Source organism: Pteronotus mesoamericanus, unplaced genomic scaffold (genome assembly GCF_021234165.1).
Source record: "Pteronotus mesoamericanus isolate MK-2021 breed Mesoamerican mustached bat unplaced genomic scaffold, CSHL_Meso_final contig_164, whole genome shotgun sequence".
In the NCBI taxonomy this organism is placed as follows: Eukaryota; Metazoa; Chordata; class Mammalia; order Chiroptera; family Mormoopidae; genus Pteronotus; species Pteronotus mesoamericanus.
Window position 1 is genome coordinate 11,522,403 of NW_026555065.1, and position 14,606 is coordinate 11,537,008.

At 37.5% G+C, this 14,606-nt stretch overlaps 1 protein-coding gene across 4 annotated transcripts in view; it reads left to right on the top strand.

The window, feature by feature from the left end:
- RFX7 (regulatory factor X7) overlaps window positions 1-9,580 on the top strand; it is a 110,354-nt gene extending 100,774 nt beyond the window's left edge. For all 4 annotated transcript variants that reach the window (XM_054565381.1, XM_054565382.1, XM_054565383.1 and 1 more), the window contains exons 8-10: window positions 584-791; window positions 4,040-4,335; window positions 5,431-9,580. In XM_054565381.1, the coding sequence (XP_054421356.1) occupies window positions 584-791; window positions 4,040-4,335; window positions 5,431-8,706 (3,780 nt within the window). In that variant the 3' untranslated portion in view covers window positions 8,707-9,580. The remainder of the gene's footprint in view (window positions 1-583; window positions 792-4,039; window positions 4,336-5,430) is intronic.
- Window positions 9,581-14,606: the final 5,026 nt, after the last annotated feature.

The window sequence follows — 14,606 nt, forward strand, 5'->3', positions numbered from 1 at the left end:
ATTGTACCTTTATATCAACATCTACATGCATGCTGCATAGTCTCATTTGGATAAAACCAGGGACCAGGAACTCTGCCTTTTATAAAATAAATGTGAAAAAATTTCAACAGTGGCTGAAAAACGTTAGTGTATATGACTTAAATCAACATGACTTCTGAAATTAGGGGGAACAAGATAGACCTAAACTTGCCACTTTGTAGATGTGTCCATTATATATATGACGATATATAATATTGTCAGGAGGAACAATTACGTTACAGAATAATATATATATTTTAAATGTCTTCAGAAGAGGAAATATGACTAGTGGTAGAGTTTTGTTGATATCAGAAAAGACTTTTAGAAAGATTTAAACAACCATTTACATGTTGTATTCACAGTGCTGCTCAAAGCTGTGTGTTGGTGGGCTTAGGCATAGACGGGCCTTTTATTTACAAGGCTCTTACAGTGCCTGCCAACAGGTCACTTCATTGGTACTTTGACCTAACAGTTTGGATTATGCTGTCCATGTAAGAGTATGCTTCAGTTTAATTTCTCTGAACTTTCTTTTGAAATTTAACTTTTTTTGTTTTGTTTTGTTTAGTTGGAAGGAGCTGAACCTTCTGGGCAGCTTCAAAATATTGACGAGGAAGTTATTTCTTCTGCTTGCCGTCTTGTGTGTGAATGGGCCCAGAAAGTGTTAAGCCAGCCATTTGACACGGTCCTGGAATTAGCCCGCTTCCTTGTAAAAAGTCATTACATCGGCACCAAGTCAATGGCAGCTCTCACTGTAATGGCAGCAGCACCACCAGGTACGAAATTATTGTTAACTGGTCAAACTGACAGGGGTGTTACTATCTTTAGAGCTGGGAGGAAAAGAGGAGTTTAGCCAAAGAACTTTGGTCTTTAGTATTTGTATGAGTTCGCTCTTCACTTAACAATAAATTCATACTGGTTTATAGACAACAAAAGTAGTAATTATAACAGTCCTTTCATTTTAAAGCTTAAAGCTGTAGTTAGGTATATTGCTCTGCTGAGGTATGAAACTTAAGATTTCCCACTTGATAGTAACTCCTCCATTGTTGTTTTAAAATTTAAAGAATACATGTATATGTACTGTTAAGTATATATGTGTATCTAAATTAATAAATATTAGATAAGCATAAATTTTAAAATTAGTTAAAAGACTCCTATCCTGGCAACAAATGCTTATGAATAAAATGATCTTTGGACAATGTGACAAATGCCTTAGTCTCCCCAAAAAAACAGAAAATTCCTAACTGGGCAGATCATGGTGGTAGTCATGCCCCAGACCTGTAACTTCTTTATTAAAAGTTTTTAAGCCAGACCTAGGTTATCTATGTTAATATACGTTTGAAATACCAGAATATTCATGGCAGGGGGTCTTAACCCTCAGGAGAGCACATAATCTTGTTTACAGCCCTGTAATTCAGTGCCCAGCTTGCTTTCTCCCACTTCCATGTAGTTCCCTCCTTAATTTCAAATCATAAAAGAAGCTACAAAATTGTTACTCCCCTGCATATGTGGTCAGTTTGGCTCCGATAAACTCATAAACATCCAAAAATAGATAAACGGTATGAAACGTTACTATAAAATAGCAAGAGTGATTTTTAATATGCAAATGAGTATTTTCATTCAAATAGGAATTTTAGAATTGACAGTTTTAGGAATTGACAGTATTGTTGGGATAAATCACTTCTTTCTAAATTAATGGTTATATAAAGTATCTCATAAAATTTATTAAATGTCACATTTTGGTCATACATTGTAAACCAAAAAAAGTAAATTGTGAAATTACTCTAGGGAATTATAATTTCTCTGGGGAAGAATGTGTTAGCATAAAACTGGTTTTCTGGAGATAAAACTCATTTTCCAGAGATGATTCTTCTGATTATTTAATATAAATATTTTTAAATTTACAAAAGATTTATCTCAGCCAGAATTATAGCCTCTGAAATAACTTTACTTTTTTATCCTAATCATTTTAATAATCTTTTTTCTTTTAGTTTATACTTACCAGAAGCTTTTAAGTTTGGGGGGGGTGCTGTAACATGTAATTGTTTTGTCCTTTCATTTTATGGTCAGTTGAGGACTCACTTCAGCAAAATAATCTCTTACTAGAGACTTGTCATAATTTTTCCTGTCTGAGTGTAAACCATATGACCCAGATCTGTTTGCATGTACTTACTCATGAGTGGGAGAGTGCTTGGGCAGCCTTATTTAGCTAGGTAGCTTGCATACATCTCCCCATTTATTCCCCCAGCAGTCCTGTAAGGGAGGTGATACTTAGTCCCATCTTATAGATTAGGAAACCGACTTGGGGAGGTGAAGCAGTTTCTCTATGGGCAGATAAGTAGTGAGGCCAGGATTTGAAATGATTGGTCTGTCTCAAAAGCCCAGTTTAACTCAATTACACCATACCGTTTCCTTATCTTCTGGCAAAATGAGATTTTAAAAGATCAGGGCCCTTCAACATTCTGTGTTCCTTTTCTCCTGCCCCTGCTCACACCTGGAAGGGTATGTTAACAAGTTGAGAACTTAGAAGGTATTACGGGAAAAAGAAACATCCCTGTCATCTTTCCCCCATTGTTCACAAAGTCTGGAAGAAATATTGAAAGAATTTTTAAAACATAAAATGTAAAGAATAGTGTTTTTTAAACAAAAATACAAAGAATTACAAATGTAAACATGTTTTCCCTTTGTGAAAGTAAGAAGTTAACTAAAAATTGCATTACTAACTCAAAACATTTTTAGATTCTCTCGAAATTTTGTTCTTAGCCATTCTCACATTTTTTTAAATACCTTTTGTAGTGATTAATCTTCATCCTTTGAAGGTGAATTTGGTTTTTTATAAAAGTAGCCTCCATATTATAGAGAACAGGTTGTGTTACAAATGTTCTTTTGTAAGTCAGCTGCTTGGAACTCATTCCTGCCCAGAAACCCTGGCAGTAGGGGTAAGACAGCTTTGAGCCTTTGGCAGAAACTCTCAGGGGTGCAGGTGCTGAGAAGCCAGAGCTGCGGCTGGGGCCAGAAGGGAGCCGAGCAACTTGAAGGGAAAAAAATAGTGCTTAAGAGGTATGGGGGGCGGGGGGGGCAGGAATCAAAAGATGAGTGATTATTGAGGAGTGGGAGAGAGTTTACAGTCACTTCTTTCTCTCCTTCCTGTCTCTCCCTCCCCTAGCTGTTGTTAACTGAGCAATGAAAAAGCAGAAATAGGGCTGGGGAAAGAAATGGCAAGGTGCACCAGCAGGGTGCTGCTGTCCTCTCATTTCCTCTCCACTGTGTGGGTACCAGCTGCAGCTTGCTCTCCAGTGACCCTAATGCCGTACCCAAAATATGAAGTGAGCTTTTCAAAAAATGGTTATACGATCAGTTTTTCTTCAATTAGGATTTATTCCTTGTTTATTTTATTCCTTTTTCTCAGTGACACTTTTCCAAAATATCTTAACCTCAGTCTTATTAAGAACCTGCTTAATTTCTCATAGGTTGTACTAGAATAATTTTGCAAATAGCAGTTAAAGTAGTAGTACCTATTTTCATGAATTTATGGTAGAACTAATGACATTCCCATACAGTTTTTTTTTCTAAGATATGGATGGTTTCAGTAAATATTTATTTGTGCCCCTTGTGGGCTGAATATTAAAGTTATGCAAGAAAATGCATGGATTTCTATTAGAGAAGGAGGGAGGGAATTTTCTGACATCTGATAAAATGTAAAACAAGCTCTCTTGGCATTTATTTATCGTAGCTTCTGAACATTTATGACATAAGTACTATTCAAAATCGTCATCTGTTATTGTTAGTTTAATTGAAACTGTCACCTGAGTCAAACCATATTTTAAGGTGTCCCACTAAGACCATATTGACAAATGTTTATAACTTGGAAATCTAATACTTATGCTTTATAAGGAAACTGTTAATTAAAATTTGCTGGTTCTGGTTGCTTTGTCCAATAGATGGCTACATACTCAAGTTGAGCTATAACTGCCTTTTATGAAGGAGAGTGTTTACTTTAGCTCTCCTTTCTGTTTATTTTCAGGAATTAAAGGAATTACCCAGCCTTCTGCTTTTATACCTACAGCTGAAAGTAATTCCTTTCAGCCTCAAGTGAAGACTTTGCCATCACCTATTGATGCTAAACAGCAATTGCAACGGAAAATCCAGAAGAAGCAGCAAGAACAGAAACTACAATCTCCTTTGCCAGGAGAATCCTCAGCAAAAAAATCAGAAGGCACTACAACCAATGGAGTGACTAGTCTTTCTAATGGAAATCCTGCAATCCTTTCTCCTCAACCTATTGGTATCGTCGTGGCAGCTGTCCCTAGTCCCATTCCGGTAATATCATTAAATAGTGTTTGGCCCTATTGGGATGGTGGGAGATAGATCAATTAATTAAAAACTGTACATTAGAAGGAAGCAAATACAGGTGTAAAGTTCATTATAAATGAATTTTGTGACCAGCTTTAGTTGGCTGCCTTTTATTCAGAATTTACCTTGTTGATTATAAAGTGAGTTATACAATGAACGTTAAGTAAGAAGACGACAAAGATCCAAGACCAGGCAGAGCTTTACGTAAGAGATGAGTCATTTTTAGAATTGACACAATTGCAGACTTTTTGGGGTTTATACTTTTTTCTTTTTAACAGTCAGATGGAGCAATATTGTAATGTTTTACCATAGACCTAGCTCTGAGGCTTGCTGGACATAGGACCTTGGGCAAGTCCCTAAGCTGTTACAAGTCTTATTTCCTTATCAACACATAGAGGTTGTGGTCTTCTCCTTTCCTATCTCTCACAACTGAGGTTACAATGAAAGGGGCTTTTAAAATGTGTTTATTGTATTAAAACAGGGTGGTATTTTATGTTGTTATTGATGATGATATTGAGGAGAGATTTCATCTTGTTGTTTTTCTTGTTCTTAATCATCATCGTTATCATGTCATAAAACATGAACTACCTGGCAACCATATTCTTGCACTATTCACTGTAGAGCAAACTTGAAGAGACAAGCTCTATCTGAGACCTACCCACTGTGGTTTAGTTACTAACGTCCAAAGCAGACCATTTATAAGACAGTCTCCCTGTGAGTGAGTCATCTTCTTGGCACAGACTCTAGTAGATACCTTTGTAGTTGCGTGTTTCTTCAAGATTTTATCTCCTTTTCTTACAATCTCCTTGAAAGTAATTGTTTTAGTATATACTATCTTAATGTCCTTACATGTTGTATTTTGTAACTATATTGCACAGTGTTGCATTTATTATATTTATAAGTCTGTATAGAACTGACCTAGAACGTCCATCTAACATAGGAACTTTTTTTCTTCTTAGCATAGCATTTATGAAAATGTCTTAATACTATACAGATAGGTGATTTACTGTTACTATTCTAGACTTGTTAAATCTGATTTTTTTGTTTTTCACTTTTTAATAGGTCCAGCGGACCAGGCAATTGGTAACATCACCAAGCCCAATGAATTCTTCTGATGGCAAAGTTCTTCCCCTCAATGTACAAGTGGTCACTCAGCACATGCAGTCTGTGAAACAGGCACCAAAGACTCCTCAGAACGTTCCAGCCAGTCCTGGTGGGGATCGTTCTGCCCGGAACCGCTACCCTCAGATCTTACCTAAACCAGCCAACACCAGTGCACTCACCATTCGCTCTCCAACTACTGTCCTCTTTACTAGCAGTCCCATCAAAACCGCTGTTGTACCCACTTCACACATGAGCTCTCTAAATGTGGTGAAAATGACAGCAATATCCCTCACACCCAGCAACAGTAGTGCCCCTCTTAAACATTCTGCCTCAGTAAACAGTGCTACAGGAACAACAGAAGAATCAAGGACCTTTCCACAGATCAAGAATGGTTCTGTTGTTTCACTTCAGTCTCCTGGATCCAAAACCAGTGGTGCCGGGGGAGCATCTGCTGTGGAAGTCAAAATGGAACCGGAAATCTCATCAGATGAGCATCCCGTACAGTGCCAAGAGAACTCTGATGGTACTAAAGCTCCTAAAACAACACCTAGTGCCCTTTTGGGACAGAAAAGTAATACCGATGGACTAGTGCAAAAACCTTCAAATGAAGGGGTCACTGAAATAAAAGCAACTAAGGTCTGCGACCAGAGGACCAAATGTAAAAGTCGCTGTAATGAAATCCTACCAGGCACTTCGACAGGCAATAATCAAAGCACTATCACTCTCTCAGTTGCCACTCAGAACTTACCATTCACCAGCACCAGCTCACCATCTAATGGTGACTCAATAAATAAAGACCCTAAATTATGCACTAAAAGTCCAAGGAAGCGACTATCTTCTGTATTGCAAGAGTCCCAGGTGCCTCCTGTAAAGAAACCAATTGTGGAACAGCTTTCTGCAGTTACTATAGAAGGTCAGAAACCAGGCAGTGTTAAGAAGGACCAAAAGGTTCCACATTCAGGGAAAACAGAAAGTTCAACAGCAGGTGCTCCAGTTCCTAGCAAGGTATCAATAAATGTCAACTCAAATATAATGGCAAAGCAACCCTTGAATTCTTCTGCTCTTATTACCAGTGATTCAGCTTTGGAACAGCAAACACCATCATCATCTCCAGACATAAAAATAAAACTTGAAGGAAGTGTGTTTCTCTTGGACAGTGATTCAAAAACAGATGGCAGCTTTAATCCAAATGAATGGCAACAGATCACTAAGGATTCTGAGTTTGTGTCCGCCGCCTGTGAACAACAGCAAGATATCAGTGTTATGACAATTCCTGAGCACTCTGATATCAATGACTTAGAGAAATCTGTTTGGGAATTAGAAGGAATGCCGCAGGACACGTATACCCAGCAGCTACATAGCCAGATACAAGAATCTTCTTTGAATCAAATACAAGCACAGTCTTCAGATCAGTTACCTCTACAGTCCGAACTGAAAGAGTTTGAGCCTTCTATTTCCCAAACGAATGAAAGCTATTTCCCTTTTGATGATGAACTTACACAGGATAGTATTGTGGAAGAGCTGGTGCTTATGGAGCAGCAGATGTCGATGAACAATTCTCATCCTTACGGTAACTGCTTGGGAATGACCCTTCAGAATCAGTCGGTAACTCCAGGAGCTCCAATGTCATCTCACACCTCCAGCACTCACTTCTATCATCCAATCCATAGCAACGGCACTCCAATCCACACACCCACACCCACACCCACACCCACTCCAACGCCAACCCCAACGCCAACCCCAACATCTGAAATGATTGCTGGGTCTCAGAGTCTGTCGCGGGAGAGCCCTTGCTCCAGGCTAGCCCAGACCACACCTGTGGATAGTGCTTTAGGAAGTAGCCGACACACACCCATTGGTACTCCGCACTCTAACTGCAGCAGCAGCGTCCCTCCCAGCCCTGTTGAATGCAGGAATCCATTTGCATTTACCCCTATCAGCTCCAGTATGGCATACCACGACGCCAGCATTGTCTCAAGTAGTCCTGTGAAACCGATGCAGAGACCCATGGCCACACACCCTGACAAAACCAAGCTTGAATGGATGAATAATGGGTATAGTGGGGTTGGTAACTCATCCGTTTCCGGACATGGCATTCTCCCAAGCTATCAGGAACTCGTGGAAGACCGTTTCAGGAAACCTCATGCTTTTGCTGTGCCTGGACAGTCTTATCAGTCCCAGTCCAGACATCATGACACTCATTTTGGTCGTTTGACTCCTGTCTCTCCTGTGCAGCATCAAGGTGCCACCGTAAATAACACCAACAAACAGGAGGGTTTTGCGGTCCCTGCCCCTCTTGATAATAAAGGCACTAATTCGTCTGCCAGCAGCAACTTCAGATGCCGGAGTGTGAGCCCTGCTGTTCATCGCCAACGTAATCTTAGTGGAAGCACTCTCTATCCAGTATCTAATATCCCCCGATCTAATGTGACCCCCTTTGGAAGTCCAGTAACCCCAGAAGTTCATGTCTTCACAAATGTTCACACAGACGCATGTGCCAACAACATAGCTCAAAGAAGTCAGTCAGTTCCATTGACGGTCATGATGCAGACAGCCTTCCCAAATGCTCTTCAGAAGCAAACAAACAGTAAAAAAATAACCAATGTTTTGTTGAGTAAACTGGATTCTGACAATGATGATGCAGTGAGAGGTTTGGGCATGAACAACCTGCCTTCCAATTACACAGCTCGGATGAATCTCACTCAGATTTTGGAAACTTCCACTGTTTTTCCTAGTGCCAATCCTCAGAATATGATCGATTCCAGCACTTCTGTATATGAATTCCAAACACCATCTTACCTCACCAAAAGTAATAGCACCGATCAGATCAGTTTTTCTCCTGGAGATAATCAAGCACAATCAGAAATCGGAGAGCAACAATTAGATTTCAATAGCACTGTTAAAGACCTGCTGAGTGGAGACGGCTTGCACACCAGCCAGCGGCTGGTAGGTCAGGTGGCGTCTGACCTCGCCAGCGCCGTGTCTGATTTCTCTAGTGAGATCAGGTTGTCTTCTGAGCTCTCAGGCAGCATCAACGATTTGAACACTTTAGACCCAAATCTACTGTTTGATCCAGGTCGTCAGCAGGGACAAGACGATGAAGCTACACTGGAAGACTTAAAGAATGACCCATTATTTCAACAAATTTGCAGTGAATCCATGAGTTCTATGACTTCATCAGGTTTTGAATGGATAGAAAGCAAGGACCATCCTACTGTTGAAATGTTGGGTTAAATTGTGTTTTATAATATGTAGCACACTGTATCTAAAGACATATGTATTGTATTTGTCTTAATGGAAGTGCCTCCCGCAGCAGAAACACTTACTATTAATTGTGACATTTTAAAAGAGTTTGCTGCAGAAGTGGTTTCTTCTTCAATAGGAAATGGTTAGACTCGCCTCAGTTCTTTAAAAGTTTCTGAAAAGACAGTAGGCTGTAGAACAAGTATTAGATTTTAAATTGTATAATGTTCCCCATTTTAATCACATTGTTTGCTAGTAAACAATTGACTAACCAGCTTTTACAAGAGCAGGCTAGAACTTTATTTTGTGTAAGTTCATTTTAATTCATTGGTTGATCTACACGATTTAGAGGAAGCCATTGATTTTAGGCATAGGCTTTTTTGTTGTTGGCATTATCTTTTAGGTAAGAAATCATAGGTAAGGTGAATTGTAGACAAGAAGTTCTTGAAACAGGGATAATATTCAGGTTATTATAAGTATTTAGGCTTGAAGCATAGAGCTACTGTAGAATGAAAAATCTCTGTAGGACTTTCTGGGACTTCAGTACCATTTGCACCTGCAATGAAGGGCTTAAATAGGAAAAAAATAAGGAAAAATTAAATACTAATTTAAGGAAAGCAAAAGCTGCACTGTAATTTTTAAAAGGAAAAACTAGTAGCCATTTATATTTGTGACCTTGCATTAATCTTATTTTAAAATACTGATTTTTAATGTGGAGCCAGCATACACGCAAGTAAATAATTCCAAACATTGTAATTTAATAGAATAAGAACAAACATGTTAGAAAAAATATTTTGTTATTTGGTTATTGAGATGGAATTTAGAAGGACAGTTAAAGCTTTTTTTTTTTTAAATATCATCACAATGGCTGCACGCACATATTGGAATTCTATTAAGATTTATTTTGAAGTTTCTTTATAATATTCTTAAGTTCTCAATTTAGTAACTGACTCTATTGCTCCTCCTGAATACACAGTAATACAATTTGATCATGGGACCTCTTTGAAAAACAAGCAGGAGGGAGATAACATAAAGAGATAACATAAAAAACTGAACAAAATGCATTTCACCACCTGAGGTCTGAAGCCACAAATCTTATATCTTTGCTAAAACAAAGGGGGGGGGGTATCGATATTACTTGAAGAAGAGGAGCATTTTATTACATGCTTAATTTATTTATTGTGATAACCACAATTGCAAAAGAAGCACTCAGGATTTGTTTTAAAATGTTTCTCTCAGTGGCTCCCATTTTGTTTTATGAATAATTATTTATGAATTTCATGTTGACACAACTCTGCTAACTAGTTGACAGCTCCATTTAACTGTTTTCGAGATTACTTTCACATAGATTTAAAAATTGCCATTAAGTTTCTAAAGCTACCATTAAACCATTGCTGTGCTACCTTGAACCTAGCTAAGTTTTCCTTTATCCATTAGTAAGCCAGTCAGAAGACTACAATCAGTGAATATTTAACAATTTTGATGAAGGGTGTAATTTGATAAGGTTTCATTGTTCACTAAATTTGCAAGGTAGGGTATTAATATATTTTGATAAATAAATGGTGCTAGGGTTGGCTCAGAGGTTTATATATTGATATGTCCTAGTTATTGGCATTTGTGTGTGTTTGCTGTTATCTTGATTTAATGATGTTAGATATTTTTCTTATGTTAGTTATTTCTTCACTGTACATTGAGACACAGCACTACTGCACACCAAAGTATGCAATACCCAAAGGAAACTGTGTGATTTCTCTTAACAAATGATGAGAGCCTTTCTATATGAGATACTCTGAAAAGGAGATTTTGAGGCCATTCTAATCCCATGTTTACATTATTAACTTCCTACTAATATAAAAATAATGGAAATCTTTTTTGATAAAAATATAAAAACTGGAGGATTTTTAACCCCCTGTACAGTATTGCAGCAAACACTTTAAATTTGGTTGAATTCGTCCAGCAAACTTTCTGGGGTTCATATATTGCACTAAATTTGTTGAACCTGTGGTAGGCACATCTCTTAGGATAAATGCAACCAATACAGTCCACAGATTAAACTTTTTAAATGTGTTTCATTATGAAAAGACAAAATGTCATCAAAGTGACAGATAAAATTGTCTTATGTAGCAATGTGCATTGATCTCAATGAGATATTTCTATTTCTTATTCTCTTACATGAGAATATTACAGCAGGAAGAATTAAGTTTAGTTTGCTTCACCATGTTAATACATGATCACAAAATGTGCATGAGTGTTATTGACTTATCTTGTACAGTACTAGGTATTCCTGTAACCACTTTTTTTTTCTTGGCTGTATTGAAACTGGTTCAGTGTTAACCAGGCAAGCATAGTTATTCACAAGTTATTTACTTTTTTATGTTTACTAATTCTGCTTAGTTATTGTTGAATATGTTCTTTTTCTCAGATTATTTTCATTGTTTTGATGTTTAAAACATTTTGCATACTGTTTATCATGATAAGACTTCATGAAGTAAATAATTTTGCATATAATTGCAATAAGCACTGACTTTTGAACTGAAAAGAAGGAAAGTGTTTTGTGCAGTGCATTTGAGGTTCATATAAGAGTCTTGTACTATAATGTGCTTAACTACACCATAAATGACAAAAACAAGCCCTGTTTTATGTTTTCATTTAGTGCAAAAAGTCAGATTTCCCCAATGTTTTGTTGTCTGTTGTACCTGCTAAAACTACAGTAGTTGAATATTGCGGTAGAATTTCAGTTCTCTTTTTTTATTGAAAGTGCTCAAAAATTGTTTTTTAAATGTTTTCAAAATCAATTAAAAACATTTTATATTAAACTGACTGGATCTTAAGGTGATTTCCGGGAGCAATTTTTACATAGACAGCATACTGTTTTATAAACAGACTTGATCCATTCTTTCTTTGAGCTCATGAAATTAGGGGAACTGGATAAAAATCAGTACAAGGGAAAACCCTGCTGCGAATGTTGAGTGCCAAGACACTGCTCTTCATCCAAAAGGACACACGGGTATTCTTCATCAAAACTCTGCAGTTCACTTGGAACTTATTAATGGCACATGGCATAGAGCTTTATGTTGCTCACCAGCCGCCCCCTAAAAAAAAGTCTTTTTGCTCATTCATAAAACATTTGCTTTAAAATGTTAGCCTATGGAGTACCTGGTAGATATGTATATTTTTGGAGATTTGAAATATAGTACAAAAAAATGGACAAGATTTTTAAAGCACAGCAGTATTGAAAAGCAAGGTAAACAAACCAAAAATACAAGTGATAAGTGTACTGAACTTGGAAATCAGAACCTGAGTTGTAGGTCTGGTCAGAAATTTCAACTCCTACGGAGTAATGAAACTAGGGTTTGATATGAAATCTCTTGAAACTGAGATGAACCAAATAACGTATATTGTAGAGACTGTAGTATATTGTAGCCAGGGCCTGAGCCAGACAGTCTACTTGTCTGTCAATACAGACCTGTGTAGGTCTATGATAGCCCTACTGTCACCAGAGGACTGGAGCCCTGCGTGTGGACAGGTGGTAGAAGAAGCAGTTCAGGAAAGAAGAGAGTAGAGATTCAGAAGGGAGGAGGTGAAGAGCAGGAAGACTTCCACACACGATGAGCCTCAAACCAAAATTCTAAAGTACTTGAAGAAAACGAAACCAATCCTAAGAATGACTATCAGCAATCACTCAAGATAAAAGTAATGAACTACCTAGATGTTGATTTAAAATTAACTATTTTAGGATTATCAATTACAGAAGGTAAAAGAAAAATTTAAATAATCAGTAACAGATGAACAAAACAAGAACCCATGGATATAATGAACCAGTAATAAAATCAGAGGGTATTGGGGGATGTATAGTACCTGAGGTGCTTTTGGTTGCAAGTAATGGAAAACCTAACACTGGCTAAAACTTTAAGGACACCACCTACTTTTAGCTTAAGTTTGGAGACAACAGGATTCATTTAATGGCTCCATGTTATCAACCAGATATTGTGTTTGTGCTCCATTGTCTGTAACTTAACTTTGTGTCTATTGCCTCATGGTCACAAGATGGCTGCCATAGCTCCAAATATTATATCTTCATACATCCCAAACAAGGTGGTAAGGGCAACTCTCAGCCTTACCAGAGGAAAAAAAAAATCCCAGAATTTCCCATTCGATACTCCTTTCTCACCCAACCCCCCACCCCCCACCATTTAGTCTCATTGGACAAAAGAAAGTCAAATCCCCCTCTCAAATCCAGCTATTTTAGGTTCTTGATTCATCCTTTATAGCTGGGGAGAGGGCCCATTTTCTGGAGCATGAAGTCATCCATCTGAATGAGTTTCATAACCTAGGAAGATGCAAGGGACTTAAAATCTTGTTCCTATCTTTTAAGAGGTGCTCAGTCTTGTAAAAAAAACTACATGTTCTTTAAGAAGTGCCAGCAAGAAGCATATATTGTACAATATGTAGCAAAAAGTAAAAACATAAGAATTCACACTGAGGAGAACAGGACAAAAGAATGTTCGTAGTAAAGACTACATTTATAGATACACTGTTTACTGCTGTAAACAACTGCGATAGTGCCCGCTCTGAGTTGAAAAATCAGGTATTACCATAAACAAATGGCCTCAGCACCTGTCACCATAATATAAGACCAAAATTTTGATTTTAAATCTCTAAAGTAGAGGTTGATTTTGATACGCATTGCTATCAATGAGTTTTCAGTAATTAGAATTACATACTTGTGGGTGGGCTTTTTTATCAATAGGTATAATCTGAAGTTTTTTTAAATGTGTATGACCAGCTCTGGAACAATAATCTGCTTATAAGGGTAGAATGGGGGGAAATAACAGTTTTCAAAACAGATTTTCTAAGTACTTAATTTTGGAAAGAAGGGAAAACAATTTTATAAATAAAATATGAGAATGATATTACTATATAAAGAATATCTCTCTGCAGTAGACAGTATTGAATGCCTTTTATGTATTCTCATTTCCTCATTGTAACAATTCTGAAAGAATATTACTTTTAAAGGAAAATTTTAGCTCAGAAATTAACAGGTAAGGTTAAAAGCTAATAAAAGGGAGAGCTGGGATTAATTTGTCCCCAAAACATGGTTCGTAACCATTTGGTTATACTTAAGATATTTGTTCAGACTACTGTAGTTTGATTTCGTGGCCTCTTCGAAATTTCTGCTCTGATTTAAGACTTGTGATTAAGTTTGATTGTTATGGGGATTTTATTTCTCTTTAACCTCCAATTCTTATACCTCTTATTTTTTTTTTCAATTTTGTTGCTTTTGGATTTTACCTGTATTTCATAACTTTCCTCTGAATTCAAGTGTTTTCCTCCTGCCCTGCGTGGAAGTACAGAACCTGAAGTATTGGAAGTCAAGGGAGAAATAAGATCTAAATACAAGTTTGTCTTATAGCTTCTATAGGCACATTTCTTAGATGTATACCTAATCATATTTTAAAGCCACTTTTACATTTTCATTAGGAAATAAAAGCTAGGCTGTGTGTTGAACAAATGATGAAGTGCCTAAAATATGTCATGCTCTGTGCCAGGTGCTAGAGAAGGCACCTGCCATTTTGAAACTTAGCAAGATAATGAGGAAGATGCACAACGAACAATGGCAGGACACAATGGGCTGGCTGTAGCAGAGCCTGCTGTTGGCCGGCAGTACCATTCTCCTAGCATTCTGCAAGAAAGACTACGTTTACCGGCTTCCCTTGTACTTGAGCGGAGCCACTTAACCAAGTAGTCAACCAAATGAAGGTAATCAAAAGGTTTGTGTACAACTTTGAAGTGTTCCTGCCCTCCTTCCTCCCTGCTGTCTGGAATGCACATTTGATGACTACAATTCTAATAGGCTACCTTGAACTTTGAGGTAGAGCCACAGGCTGAGG